At 45.1% G+C, this 12,802-nt stretch overlaps 1 protein-coding gene across 1 annotated transcript in view; it reads right to left on the minus strand.

Moving 5' to 3' along the window:
- Positions 1-12,802, minus strand: part of LOC311139800 (putative leucine--tRNA ligase, mitochondrial) — a 36,336-nt gene that overhangs the window by 4,707 nt on the left and 18,827 nt on the right. Inside the window, exons 10-17 of the mRNA XM_084174756.1 lie at positions 12,121-12,225; positions 11,344-11,459; positions 10,636-10,919; positions 7,060-7,158; positions 3,280-3,417; positions 2,932-3,035; positions 1,363-1,545; positions 984-1,153 (exon numbers count right to left, since the gene is read on the minus strand). Of these exons, the coding sequence (XP_084030882.1) occupies positions 984-1,153; positions 1,363-1,545; positions 2,932-3,035; positions 3,280-3,417; positions 7,060-7,158; positions 10,636-10,919; positions 11,344-11,459; positions 12,121-12,225 (1,199 nt within the window). The remainder of the gene's footprint in view (positions 1-983; positions 1,154-1,362; positions 1,546-2,931; positions 3,036-3,279; positions 3,418-7,059; positions 7,159-10,635; positions 10,920-11,343; positions 11,460-12,120; positions 12,226-12,802) is intronic.

Genomic DNA, 12,802 nt, shown 5'->3' on the forward strand with positions numbered 1-12,802 from the left:
AGTGGGTAAGAGCGTTGTGCCAGTAACCGAAAGGTCGCTGGTTCTAATCCCCGAGCCAACTAGGTGAAAAATCTGTCGATGTGCCCTTGAGCAAGGCACTTAACCCTAATTGCTCCTGTAAGTCGCTCTGGATAATGCCCTCTGTCTGCTAAATGACGTAAATGTAAATGTTCTGGGAAGGAGAACCCTTTTGGGACGGGCTTTTGGGAGGAGGTCAAAGACAGAGGGCAGATCAAAGGATGGCCGTGGCTTTGGGGGGGGGGGGGGCCTTAGAGTGGGCCGGGCCATACACACGCAAACACGCACAGAGCCCTTTAACAGCACAGACTATGAAGGGCGAGAAGAGAATCAAACCCCACCGACCGCACTGAGGGAGTCGGAACAGATGCCAGCTATTTATAAAGTGTGAAAACGTCACTATTGGATTTCAAATCAATTTCCATTCTCCTTATACCCGCTAGGCTGCTCTGGGCTACCAGACCTGACTGTGGTCTCAGGTTACCATATAGATCCCAGGATGAAATGACAACAGCAGCTTCTCCTGTTATGCAACGCTGAGGCTAAAATGCATAGTATGGGCGAAGCCTAGAATTCCTCATGGAATACGATAAGGTGCTATAGTTAACACAGTGTCATCTTCACACTTCAAGTGAAACCTGCAGCACTAATTGAACATTTGATGACAAGCTCTGCAGCGGGAACATAAGAGAGAGACTAATACTGGTATGACAAATACCCATTTCAGATGTCACACATAAGAAGACTTGGATGATACAAATATTCAATGCATTTACATATTCAGGTATTAGGTCTGAGTATGACAAGGCAGTTTCAGTCATCTACAGTGACTGCAGTTAGTGACACCTACTGGTAAAGGTGGGTAGTACAACCCTAACAAGAGAATAATGAAACCACGACTTCTCTGTGTTTAGGAATGTTCAGTAACATTCTGAGGGTGTTGATATGTAGTATGGACATTCTACCTGTTCCACAGCATAGTTCTTGTTCTCCCAGATTTTCCTGGCCTCTGCCTGCTCCTTCCTCTTCAGCAACAAGGTGTTGGGGACATCCCCGTCCTGCCGAGCCCCCCTCAGCTTGGTCACCAGCCCCCACAGACGAGACTGCCACCGCAGCACCCCGGGCAGAGCGTCCGCTGAGGGGACAACACACATACACATTACACCACAGACAAGACTGGCAAAACACATGATAAACATCAGTACTGGACCAATAAAACCTTTTAATTAAACTCCCTCACAACACACAGTAATTTGATTGCAAAATAAATAATGCTACGCCACACAGTCTATTGTTGGTTGGGTAGAGGTGGGGGTTGGGGGTCACAGGGTGTGTGTAACTCACTCTTGACGTCCCAGAGGATGTCCTGTTCAGGGGGAGCAGCGTAGAGGATGTAAAGGCGGACAGTGTCGATGCCATACTGTTGCACCACCTCCTGAGGGTCCAGGCCGTTGTGTTTCGACTTGGACATCTTCTCCCACGTCACCTGCAGCCCGGCCTTGCTACCCACCAGCACCGGCTCCTCACCTGACACAGGGGACAAGGCAATGGTTAGCACTGGACACCTCTATATATCTCCAGCAGACTGGTCCTGTCTGAAATGGCACTCTATTACTACTTTTGTAGTGCACAATATAGGGTGCCATTGCAGATTTGCCTGCAGGTATATGTAAAAAGCAAATACTGACAGTAGAATAAAAAATAGTACAAATAAAAAAACTAAGCCACTTAAAAAAAATAAGGCCTCCTGACAAACAGACAGACAGGAACGATCTTTCAGTAAATTCCTTGATCAGTCTGTTTACTGAGGGCTAGAACACATCGGTGTGTGTGTGTCCAGTGTGGAAGCTCTCAGACAGAATGATATAAAGCCTCACCTCTATGAACGGAGCCAGTGTCCGTGTTTACCCAGTTGCCAAGCAACGGGAAGAGAAAAGGTACTAAAAAATCCAGAAAAACAGTCAGAGAAAGAGAACGAAAATAAGAAAAATATGGCTTTTAACCCTCTAGAGTCTAAGCCCTGTCTAAGCTGGGGGGGTTCTAAGCTAACATATGGAATTGTTTTAAGATGCTCATACCAAGGATCATTTAGCTATTTGATTTGGAATTTTAAGACCCCTTAAGGTATAAAAAAATTAAATAATAATAATAATAATAATAATTGGGATGTAACATTGAATTTGGCATTACTGCTATTAGCCAATAGAAACGCATTGAATAACAGATTCACTACATGGAAAAAGAGATAGTCCCCCCCCCCAAAAAAAGGAAGTTTGTTTTCAAGTGTCTGTTCTATATCTGTGACATATAAGAAAGATCAGGAAAGGAAATTATTTTGTAATTGTTTTTACATGTATTTATCCCCTTATTTTAGGCACTAAAATATTTCCATATCCTGTATACTTTCATAAATTTTTTTAACTGGTACCGGGGATCTTCAGACAAGTCTTGTGAGGCTTGTGAGTGTCTTAGAGCAAAATGAAGAACACCACCGTGTTCCTGAGAGTCTCATCATAGAGTGGTCATAATAGTTTGTAGGCCAAACCGTTCAGACGCTACAGACGTTGTCGTGAGAAGACCGATTGTCGGGATGTCTCATGGTCTGACAAACACCTCTCTAGCTCTGCCACCTTCCACTGCAGATGCGGAAGGGCAATTTCAGCAGATGCGGTGGATTGCTATGCAAAAAAACAGAAATCTCTAGCTTAAACAGATGGATTTTGATGGGGATTTGTTTCCGCGGGGACGCAGAAATTATAGGCTAAGGGTTAAGGTGGTCCTCCTCAATTCTTTCTTATAGGACCTGACCAGGAAAAACTTCTGAGCAAACCTCAGGAAGCCATCTGGGAGGGATGTCTACTAACTCGAACCTGTGAATGCTGGCGTGTGAAGTCTCCACCCTGCTGTGCCCACCTGTGAAGTCGATATCGTCTCTCTTCAGGTACTGTCCGCTGTCCGCAGCTCTAAACGTCTGGCCCTTGATGAGGCCCTGCACCAGCAGCTTCTTGAAAGGCTCCCTGGAGTGGACATTCAAAGAGCTTACTTCATTTTGCCGTTTTTAACATTTTTCTTTCTGCAGGGGATAATTATACAAACGTTACAAAGACGTTTTGGCAATGGTGCCTTCTTCAGTTTTCAATGTCAATGGGAGACTAAGTGAAAATTCGACTTCATTGGAAGTTAGGATTCACCCCTAAGTGGGTACAACATTTTGGGACAATAGTTCAATTGATATAGACTAGTGAACAATAGTTGCTGTACCTGTGTTCCACTAAGCCCTGATCCCTACAGAAATGACTGAGGAAGCGTGCGTAGTACAGGTGCATAACAGCATGCTCCTTTCCCCCAATGTACACGTCCACAGGAAGCCAGTGGTCTGCCAGGGAGCGCTCAAAAGGCCTGGGGTGGAGAGAGGGGGGCACAAGTTAGTTTGAGTGAAGTAAACTGTTATCACTCCAATTTATATTTGGTGTTTTCTGTCTATGAACAATTAGTTCTTAAAAAATAAATAAATACAGTATCGTGAGAGAATAATAATCATGGGAAGGAATGCACCAATATAACAAGTAGCTCAACTATAGAAGCTGTTATAGTAAATATGACTACATCATGTGTAAGGTGTCTGGTCTTTGATATTATGTGTAGATATATCCTCTAGGTGGCAGCCTGGGCCTTATGCAGGCTAGCATAGTTAGCTACTATAATAGCATCTATCCCACCAGTCAGACCAGGGGCATCCTCCTGAAGGCACACACACACGCATGCATACACACACACGCATGCATACACACACACGCATGCATACACACACACACGTATGCATACACACACACACACACAAACAAAAATGTATATCCTGATAATGTGTATTCAGAGCTCAGAGAGGAGAGGAAAGGTGAGGTGAGATAACCCTCCCTCTCAGATAGATCGTTCAGATAGGAATGGTCTGGTTGTAAATCTGACCAAGTCACCAGACAACAATGAAGAAGAGGATGGAAGACGTTAGTTTGGCTGGCTGGGAAAACACTGTACTTCGGCTCAAAACTCCCAATGCTCCTTACATAGTGTTATATCACTGTGTGTGTGTGTCACCTTACACAGTACACACAGTCCTCTCTGCCAGTGGATGATGTCTCAGGATAATTGAACTGGCTAAACGAGTTAGACTCACTGGGCAGAAAATGACTTACCCTCTCTCTGTGTGCTGGCGTCAGGCCAAAAACACATGCACATGCACACCCGCGCACACACAAATACAAACACACTAACCTCTCGTTGGCCCCCACCCTACCAAAACCCCAGCCCAGGCCACAGCAAGCCAACAGGATGCTCAAACAGTTTAATTGCTTTTTCAGTTACAGCATAATCTGTCCAGCTAAGAAATAAAAGAGGGAGAGGCCAGCACCCTCTTAAAGCAGCTTTACAGCAGGGTAAATCCATTTGAATTCAATCCCTTTTTGACAGCATCCATTTTGCTTTAAACAAATCTTTCCATACATGTTTGCCCGGCACAGAAGTGGTCAGAAAGTGACTTTTTGGACCTGAATGCCAAAACATTCAAGAGATTAAGGTGCTCAAAGTTGACCCATTTTGCATACCCCACCATACCATGAGACATCCATGTCTTCATCACTGGAAAAGATAAATGGTTGAGTTTGATATAATGTAAAAGCTTACAAACTGTTGTCAAACTATTTTATTATTTCTTGAAAATAATATGTTTTTTAATAATGTCATTTTTAAACCTTTAACATCAATTATCTAAAAACACGTAAACTCAGATGTTTTTTCATATTCACAGATGTTGTAGCTCAGAGCATATTTCAAATCATCTGAGGTTTTTGTGTTGTGCCCACCATCGGTTGAGACACAACATACTCTTGAATACAGGGTGGATTTAATTTCAATCATAGAAATAGAATTCCTAGAATGGACCAATTTCTTCAGACCACTGCAATGTAACTGGTACACCATTGAAAATGAAATTGAATTGACATTTTAACTTTAATTACTACCACAAAGATGACCGCCCATTTTAGTACATTTATCAGCCAAAACATGACACCCACCCTGTATTCAAGAGCATGTTGTGTCTCAACGGATGGAGGGCACAACACAAAAACTTTAGATGATGTCAAATAAGCTACAACATATGCGAATATGAAAAAAATGACAATTCTAATTGAAAAACATTTTTTCCATAAATTATAAAATAGTTTGACAACCCTGTTTCTAAGCTTTTAAATTATATCAATCCCAACCGTTTATCTTCTCCAGTGATGAAGACTTGGATGTCTCATGGTATGGTGGGGTATGCAAAACCGGTCAACTTTGAGCACCTTAATCTCTTGAATGTTTTGGCATTCAGGTCCAAAAAGTCTGTCTGAGCACTTCTATGTATGGAAGGTTTGGTTCGAATCAAAACGTGTGCTGTCAAAAAGTGATTGAATTGAAATGGATTTACCCAGCAAGGTCAGTGGAGGAGGGACAAGTCCTGCCATTGGGAAATTAATATATTTCGTTAAAGCTCTGGGTATTGCCACAGCCCCAGCAGCTAACGGCCAGGAGTTTATAATCTCCATCAGCAGGGAATACAAGTTAACGGTGTGTGTGCGTGTTTGCGTGTGTATGAAATGTACTGTTTGAGAGGAAGTGTAAAATGGTGGGCTGATGTGTGAGAGGAAAAAACATTTGTCAGTGATTAAATGGACAATGCATATTACATTTGTAATGTTTGTCTAGATTCTCTTTGTCTACAAAACAGTTGGCACATCACTGGTGGAGAGTAGATTACCTAAGATGACTTTTGTCTCTACTGCTGTTTCATTTTGGAACAGTCCCCAAAAATATAGTCTCTAATCTTTCCTTTTAAATCAATCAGTACAAGGTCCTACAACACTCTCCCACTCGCTAACCCTCTTTCATGTTGTAGGACCTGGTACTGACTGATTTAAAAGGAGACATTATATTTTGGGGGGGATAGGAACATAGATAGATAAGACAAACAGAGAGAGATACTACAGACAGACAGAGAGAGATACTACAGACAGACAGAGAGAGATACTACAGACAGACGAAGAGAGATACTACAGACAGAGAAAATCCCAGGTCACTTGTCTTGGTTGTGGGGGTCAGTGTATCTCACCTGTCTTGGTTGTGGGGGTCAGTGTATCACACCTGTCTTGGTTGTGGGAGTCAGTGTATCTCACCTGTCTTGGTTGTGGGGGTCAGTGTATCACACCTGTCTTGGTTGTGGGGGTCAGTGTATCACACCTGTCTTGGTTGTGGGAGTCAGTGTATCTCACCTGTCTTGGTTGTGGGGGTCAGTGTATCACACCTGTCTTGGTTGTGGGGGTCAGTGTATCTCACTTGTCTTGGTTGTGGGGGTCAGTGTATCTCACTTGTCTTGGTTGTGGGAGTCAGTGTATCTCACCTGTCTTGGTTGTGGGGGTCAGTGTATCTCACCTGTCTTGGTTGTGGGGGTCAGTGTATCACACCTGTCTTGGTTGTGGGGGTCAGTGTATCACACCTGTCTTGGTTGTGGGGGTCAGTGTATCTCACCTGTCTTGGTTGTGGGGGTCAGTGTATCACACCTGTCTTGGTTGTGGGGGTCAGTGTATCACACCTGTCTTGGTTGTGGGGGTCAGTGTATCTCACCTGTCTTGGTTGTGGGGGTCAGTGTATCACACCTGTCTTGGTTGTGGGGGTCAGTGTATCTCACTTGTCTTGGTTGTGGGGGTCAGTGTATCTCACTTGTCTTGGTTGTGGGGGTCAGTGTATCTCACTTGTCTTGGTTGTGGGGGTCAGTGTATCTCACCTGTCTTGGTTGTGGGAGTCAGTGTATCTCACCTGTCTTGGTTGTGGGGGTCAGTGTATCTCACCTGTCTTGGTTGTGGGGGTCAGTGTATCTCACCTGTCTTGGTTGTGGGGGTCAGTGTATCTCACCTGTCTTGGTTGTGGGGGTCAGTGTATCACACCTATCTTGGTTGTGGGGGTCAGTGTATCACACCTGTCTTGGTTGTGGGGGTCAGTGTATCTCACCTGTCTTGGTTGTGGGGGTCAGTGTATCTGAAATAGTACCAGGATGAGTCCACAAATGTGTCCATGGTGTCGGTCTCCCTTCTGGCCGGCCTTTTACACCTGACAAGACAACAGGAGAGAGAGGCCAAATAGAATCAGAACAAACTTTATTTAAAGTGCATTTAAACACTGCAACAAATGTAACAGTTAGCACTTTAACCTAATTTCCACAGGAGGGAGTTGGCGCTGGCAGGAGATATGACTCCAAATGTCAATAACAGTATAATGATTGAATATGACACGGCTCAAGTCTTGGTGGATATTTGTCATGTAGCTAGCTATCTGGTTTGAATCACCGTTTCTTATTCATAGTGGCACATGAAATAGGTAAGTGCGCAGTTATTTTAGAAATGAAACGTCTCCTCCATTGTCCTATTGTGAAATGACTTTGTTAGTTTAGTTTGTAGGCATAAAGTGTCCAGAGGACTGGCCTGTGTAGTGTGTATCTAATGTGAGCTGGAACCATCTGTCTGTGGAGGTCATGTCCCCTGGAGATGCCACAGTCAGGCTGGAACCACTACACTACACAGCCATCAGAGCCCTGCTCCTGTGCTCTGACTAAATAGCACTGCCAGAGGGACACAAAACCGGCCAGCACCATGTCAGCTTGGTGGGTGGGTGTGTGTGTATGCGCCAGCTTGGTGTGTGTGTGTGTGTGTGTGCGCGCGTCTGTTGGAAGTAATATCCCAGGCCCTTTTCATCCAATCCAAACAGAGCTCTCTGTACACACTGCTCATCTGTCAGCCTCACTGAGAGAGCAACACAGGACACTGGCAAATGCGATGACTTTCAACATGCACACTGGAACTGAGAATGTCTGCCTCTCACTGTTTAATGAGTCTCCATAGAATACAACCACCCAGTCAGAATCACCATGCCAGGAAGATAAACAGCAACACTAGAGAACAACACTACAGCACCATACCTGGTCCCCTGTAGCATGACGTTTTTATTGTCACACACAAGCATATCCACGTACGTTCACACTTTTATTCTGAAGGTGAGATTACTCCTCTTCACAAACAATCACTCACACACACACACACACACACACACACACACACACACCCTGCCAGTCTATAATAAGGCAGAGGGGTTGCTTAGCAACAAGGCTAAGGTGTAGCAGGTTAATACCCAGGTGCCATTTCATGAGATCAAAACCATACCAAAGTGCCTTTCATGACAAAATAGCTAAATAAATGGAAAACCCACACAGAACAGAGGCATTATAGTATTCCAAGAATTCCATGAGGCTGTACACCACTCCCCTGTGGTTTTCCCTCTCTCTGATCGACCATTCAGGGTCCAGATTGTCATTTGACAGACGGACAGTTTCAGACTCCTGGGGGGCTGTGATTGCCTGGACACGTGCTATCTATGACTATGGTTCTGTCCTGTCCTGCTGTATATAGGCTGATTTCAGAGCTACAATTTCAACCAGATAGCAAAATGAAACTGAAAGTGCATTGCGGGCGTGTGCATGCCAGATTGGGGCAGAAGCCTCTCAAACAGATGTGGCATCAGAAGCAAGAACAATGAAGTACCTTACTGTAATAGTTTTGCATTCAAATGGTCAAAAATAAACAAAAATTGCTTTTTTAGCAACAAATTATTTCTCAAGCAAGAATCTAGCTACGACTGTATGGGAGTGAGGGACCTAGTTGGAGGGGGCCTAATGGGAGAGATATGTAACCTGATAACTAGCTGTTATTGGCAGAGAGGTTTGGAACTCTCTTTGTTATTGGTCTATTAACTTATACCGCCTGGTGATGTCACCAGGCAAGCCAAAACAGGAATCAAAACCACTATCCTGGCGTTGCAAGCTAGCTGGAGTAATCACACACAGGGTTCAACTGAGTGGCCAATTCACAGCAGTAGGCAGACAGGGAGCAGGCCAATTCACAGCAGTAGGCAGACAGGGAGCAGAGGAGCAGAGACAATATCAGCGGTGGAGGAAATTACTTCTCAAGGACGAGACAGACAGTTAAAACTCCATCTCCCCCACCATCTCCCATCAAACAGTTTCTGTACACGGTTAATTGGACATGATCGTTAAGTTAAGAGAGCGAATTTCCTCCGACGCCGTCAACAAGAGATGGAGAGACACGGAAGAGGAGGAGGAGACCGTCTCTGGATCTAGCCGTCAGACCAGACGACCCCATCTCTCTCTCTGTATGACGGTCTGGCTGAGCTGTTGAAACAGCATTTCCTAGTTACTGTACCACAATTCCACTTCCAATCATGGAACTATTATTATTTTCAAGGAGGAATCTCCCCATGAAGAAATCCTGTGTTGGTAAGGGTCTTCGTCATGAGAAGCTGGGTTTGCCCTGTGGCCTTGGTCAAAGTAGTGCACCATATAGGAAATAGGGTGCCATCTGGGATGCAGCCGCCGTTTAACGAGCAGCAGGGAGCATTTTCACATATTTAATTGACAGTTACTGACTGACAGACAGACAGACAGACTGACAGACAGACAGACAGACAGACAGACAGACAGACAGACAGACAGACAGACAGACAGACAGACAGACAGACAGTCTGTCTGTCTGTCTGTCTGTCTGTCTGTCTGTCTGTCTGTCTGTCTGTCGGAAGCGCAGACATGCCCGGCATGTAGGCCCCAGCTGGTTTATATAACCACTGTGACATCTGTCACTGATTACATAACCCTGGTCGTGTGTGCGTGTGTGCGTGCGTGCGTGCGTGTGTGCGTGCGTGCGTGCGTGTGTGTGTGTGTGGTGGAAGAGCAGACATGCCCGGCATGTAGGCCTCAGCTGGTTTATATAACCACTGCGACATCTGTCACTGATTACATAACCCTGGTCCCTGTGTATTAAAACATTTGCTGCCGGTATTCATATCCTCAATACATAGTGGTTGAATGTACTACAAATCTGGATAAATGAGTCCAAGGCTAGATCAGCTTTGAGTACTGACACCCTCTCTGTAAGTTCAGAGAGTACACAGGATGCATCCGTAATGGCACCCTATTCACTTTATAGTGCACTTCTTTTGACCATGACCCATATGGCTCTGGTGAAAAGTAGTGCACTATTTAGGGAATAGGGTTGCATTTGGGATGCATCCTGTGTACTCTCTGAACTCACTTGGAGGGTGTCAGCACTCAAAGCTGATCTGGCCTTGGACTCATTTATCCTGACTTTTAGTACAGGCAGAAAGGGAGAACTGATAGGGTAGAAAACTGAAAGCACCAGAAATAATTGCTTGAACCTAAGAGCAAGAGAGAGAGTCGCTGACTAACTATTGAGAAAGATATGCGACCTTGAAAAAAATGATTTGATTTTAATATAAGTGGAATAAAGTGAACTCACTTATGTTTGTGAACTAGCTATGAACTTGCAGTCCAACTTACAGTACCAGTATTCACATCCAAACTGGACATTTGATCAGATGGCATTAAATTCTGACCCAGGCCGATAGGCCCTGGTCAAGAGCAGTGCGCTACATAGGGAATAGAGTGCCATTTGGGATCCAACTAAAGTGTTCTCACACCTCACTCAGTGTCAGTGTTCTCACCTGGGACAGGTACAGCTGATCCAGTCATCAGCATGCTCCAGAGGGGATGCCCCCTTCCCCGTAAGGGACAGTAGTTTGGGCAGGGTGACTGGAAGTTGATCCTCAGGGACTGCCACAGGACCACAAGACCCACAATGCACCATGGGGATGGGCGTTCCCCAGTACCGCTGCCGGGAAATAAGCCAATCCCTGAGCTTGGAGCTGGTCAGGTGGCCACCCACTTTTCTCTCTCTGGCCTTCTGGGTAATGGAGTCAAAAGCCTCCTCCCTGCTGAGGCCTGTGAACTACACAGAAGAGGTGGATCGACGGAGAGAGAACAGGACGACAGTTTAGAAGCTCAAACACACATGAATTCAACAAAACTCAGCTACCTGCCAATACTTAATTCAACCATAAATAGGGGTCTTCCATTAATAACCATAAAATCAAATCAAATCACATTTTATTGGTCACATACACATATTTAGCAGATGTTATTGCGGGTGTAGCGAAATGCTTGTGTTCCAAGCTCCAACAGTGCAGCAGTATCTAACCATTCACAACAATACATACAAATCTAAAAGTAAAAGAATGGAATTAAGTAATATATAAATATTAGGACGAGCAATGTCTGAGTGGCATACAACAATCTGTATAATGACTGAAAAGCTGGTTTACTGGTAACGTTGTGTAGAGTGACAGTGTGTGTTGCTGTGTGTCCAAACAGACCTCAGCAGAGTTGAGCAGTGTGTGCGTTCCATCCTCCTGGCTCTTCAGGACTGGGCTCCAGCTCAGACCCAGAGCCCTGGCCACAGAAGCATCCTCCACACTGCTGTCAGGGATACCTGCCAGGGACACACACATGGTACATTTGTCACACACACGTGCACACCAGCATGCACACACACAGTAAACAACTCCACTTTAGGGAGCCTATCTGTTGAGAATGAGCCACGGTGTCTCAGGGGCTGTCTTTACCTAGAACAGGGATTGGCAACTTGATTGGGGTGGGGGCCACAAAAACGGAACTCATCATGAAATTGCACCTTGTGTATTGTATAATTCTAACTCTCAACAGTAAGAGAGACTGACTGAGTTGAAATTGGTCCACGGGCCTACAAACGGGCCTCCAAATGGGGGGCTGCAGGTTGCTGGGATATGGCTAGTTCTTCATGGGTATTGCCTCCTCGTGGACTCGTGGAGTGAGACAAACACCCAAAGCACCAAGCAGGGAACTCCTTCTAGAGAGTTAAGGTTACATCATTGTACAACAGCAGCCGAACGCCCAGAGTATGACAGAGACACACTGCAGGCTCAAGGACACACTGGCACAGTGACATCTACAAACATGTACAGGACACAGGGACAGGCTGAACGTGATTCATGAAATAGAGAGACTAATAAAAGCACAAGAACAAAAGCTCAAAGGTCAATAATACACAGTGAGTACATACTGTATGTGCAAGCCATGTGGACGTTCAAACCCACACACACACATCCACGTACCTATGACAGTGTCTAGATGACCCTCAAACTCCTGCTTGCTGGAGATGACCAGGGGAAGTTCCTGACCGGTAAATAGGTTGAGGGCGGTGACCTCTGTCAGGCAGTCTGGGGGTTAAAGGTCAGAGTTCAGGAGTCAGCGAGGGAGAGCTTCTCCCCTGGTGCCTCATTATCAACAATCAGAGAGAAGAGATAAAGAGAGAGAGGGATAGATAGAGACAGACAGCGTGACAGAGAGAGAGACAGAGAGAGACAGCAAAAAAGAGAGAGAGGATAGAGAGAAAGAGAGGGAAGGGGACAGATAGAGACAGAGTGACACAGAGAGAGAGAGACAGAGAGAGATAGCCAAAAAGAGAGAGAGAGGATAGAGAAAGAGAGAGCATAGATCGAGCGAGACAGAGAGAGAGAGAGAGAGAGAGAGAGGAGGGGGAGTGAGAGAAAGAGAGGGAGAAAGAGAGAGCGAGAAAGTTCGATAAAGATAAAGAGAGAGATCAGGGGAATCCCAAGTAAAACACACAGAGGCACCGGGAGAAGAGCAGCAGAGAAACACATAACATATCCTGGAGGGTATACCCATGCACAACTGTCTCTCTACACACACACACACACGATAAGTGCTGCTCACACACATCTACACCAATACACATATATCTATTTGACAGAAACATGTATTACATATCTCTGG

This window comes from Coregonus lavaretus (genome assembly GCF_964263955.1).
Source record: "Coregonus lavaretus genome assembly, chromosome: 13".
NCBI classification, from domain to species: domain Eukaryota; kingdom Metazoa; phylum Chordata; class Actinopteri; order Salmoniformes; family Salmonidae; genus Coregonus; species Coregonus lavaretus.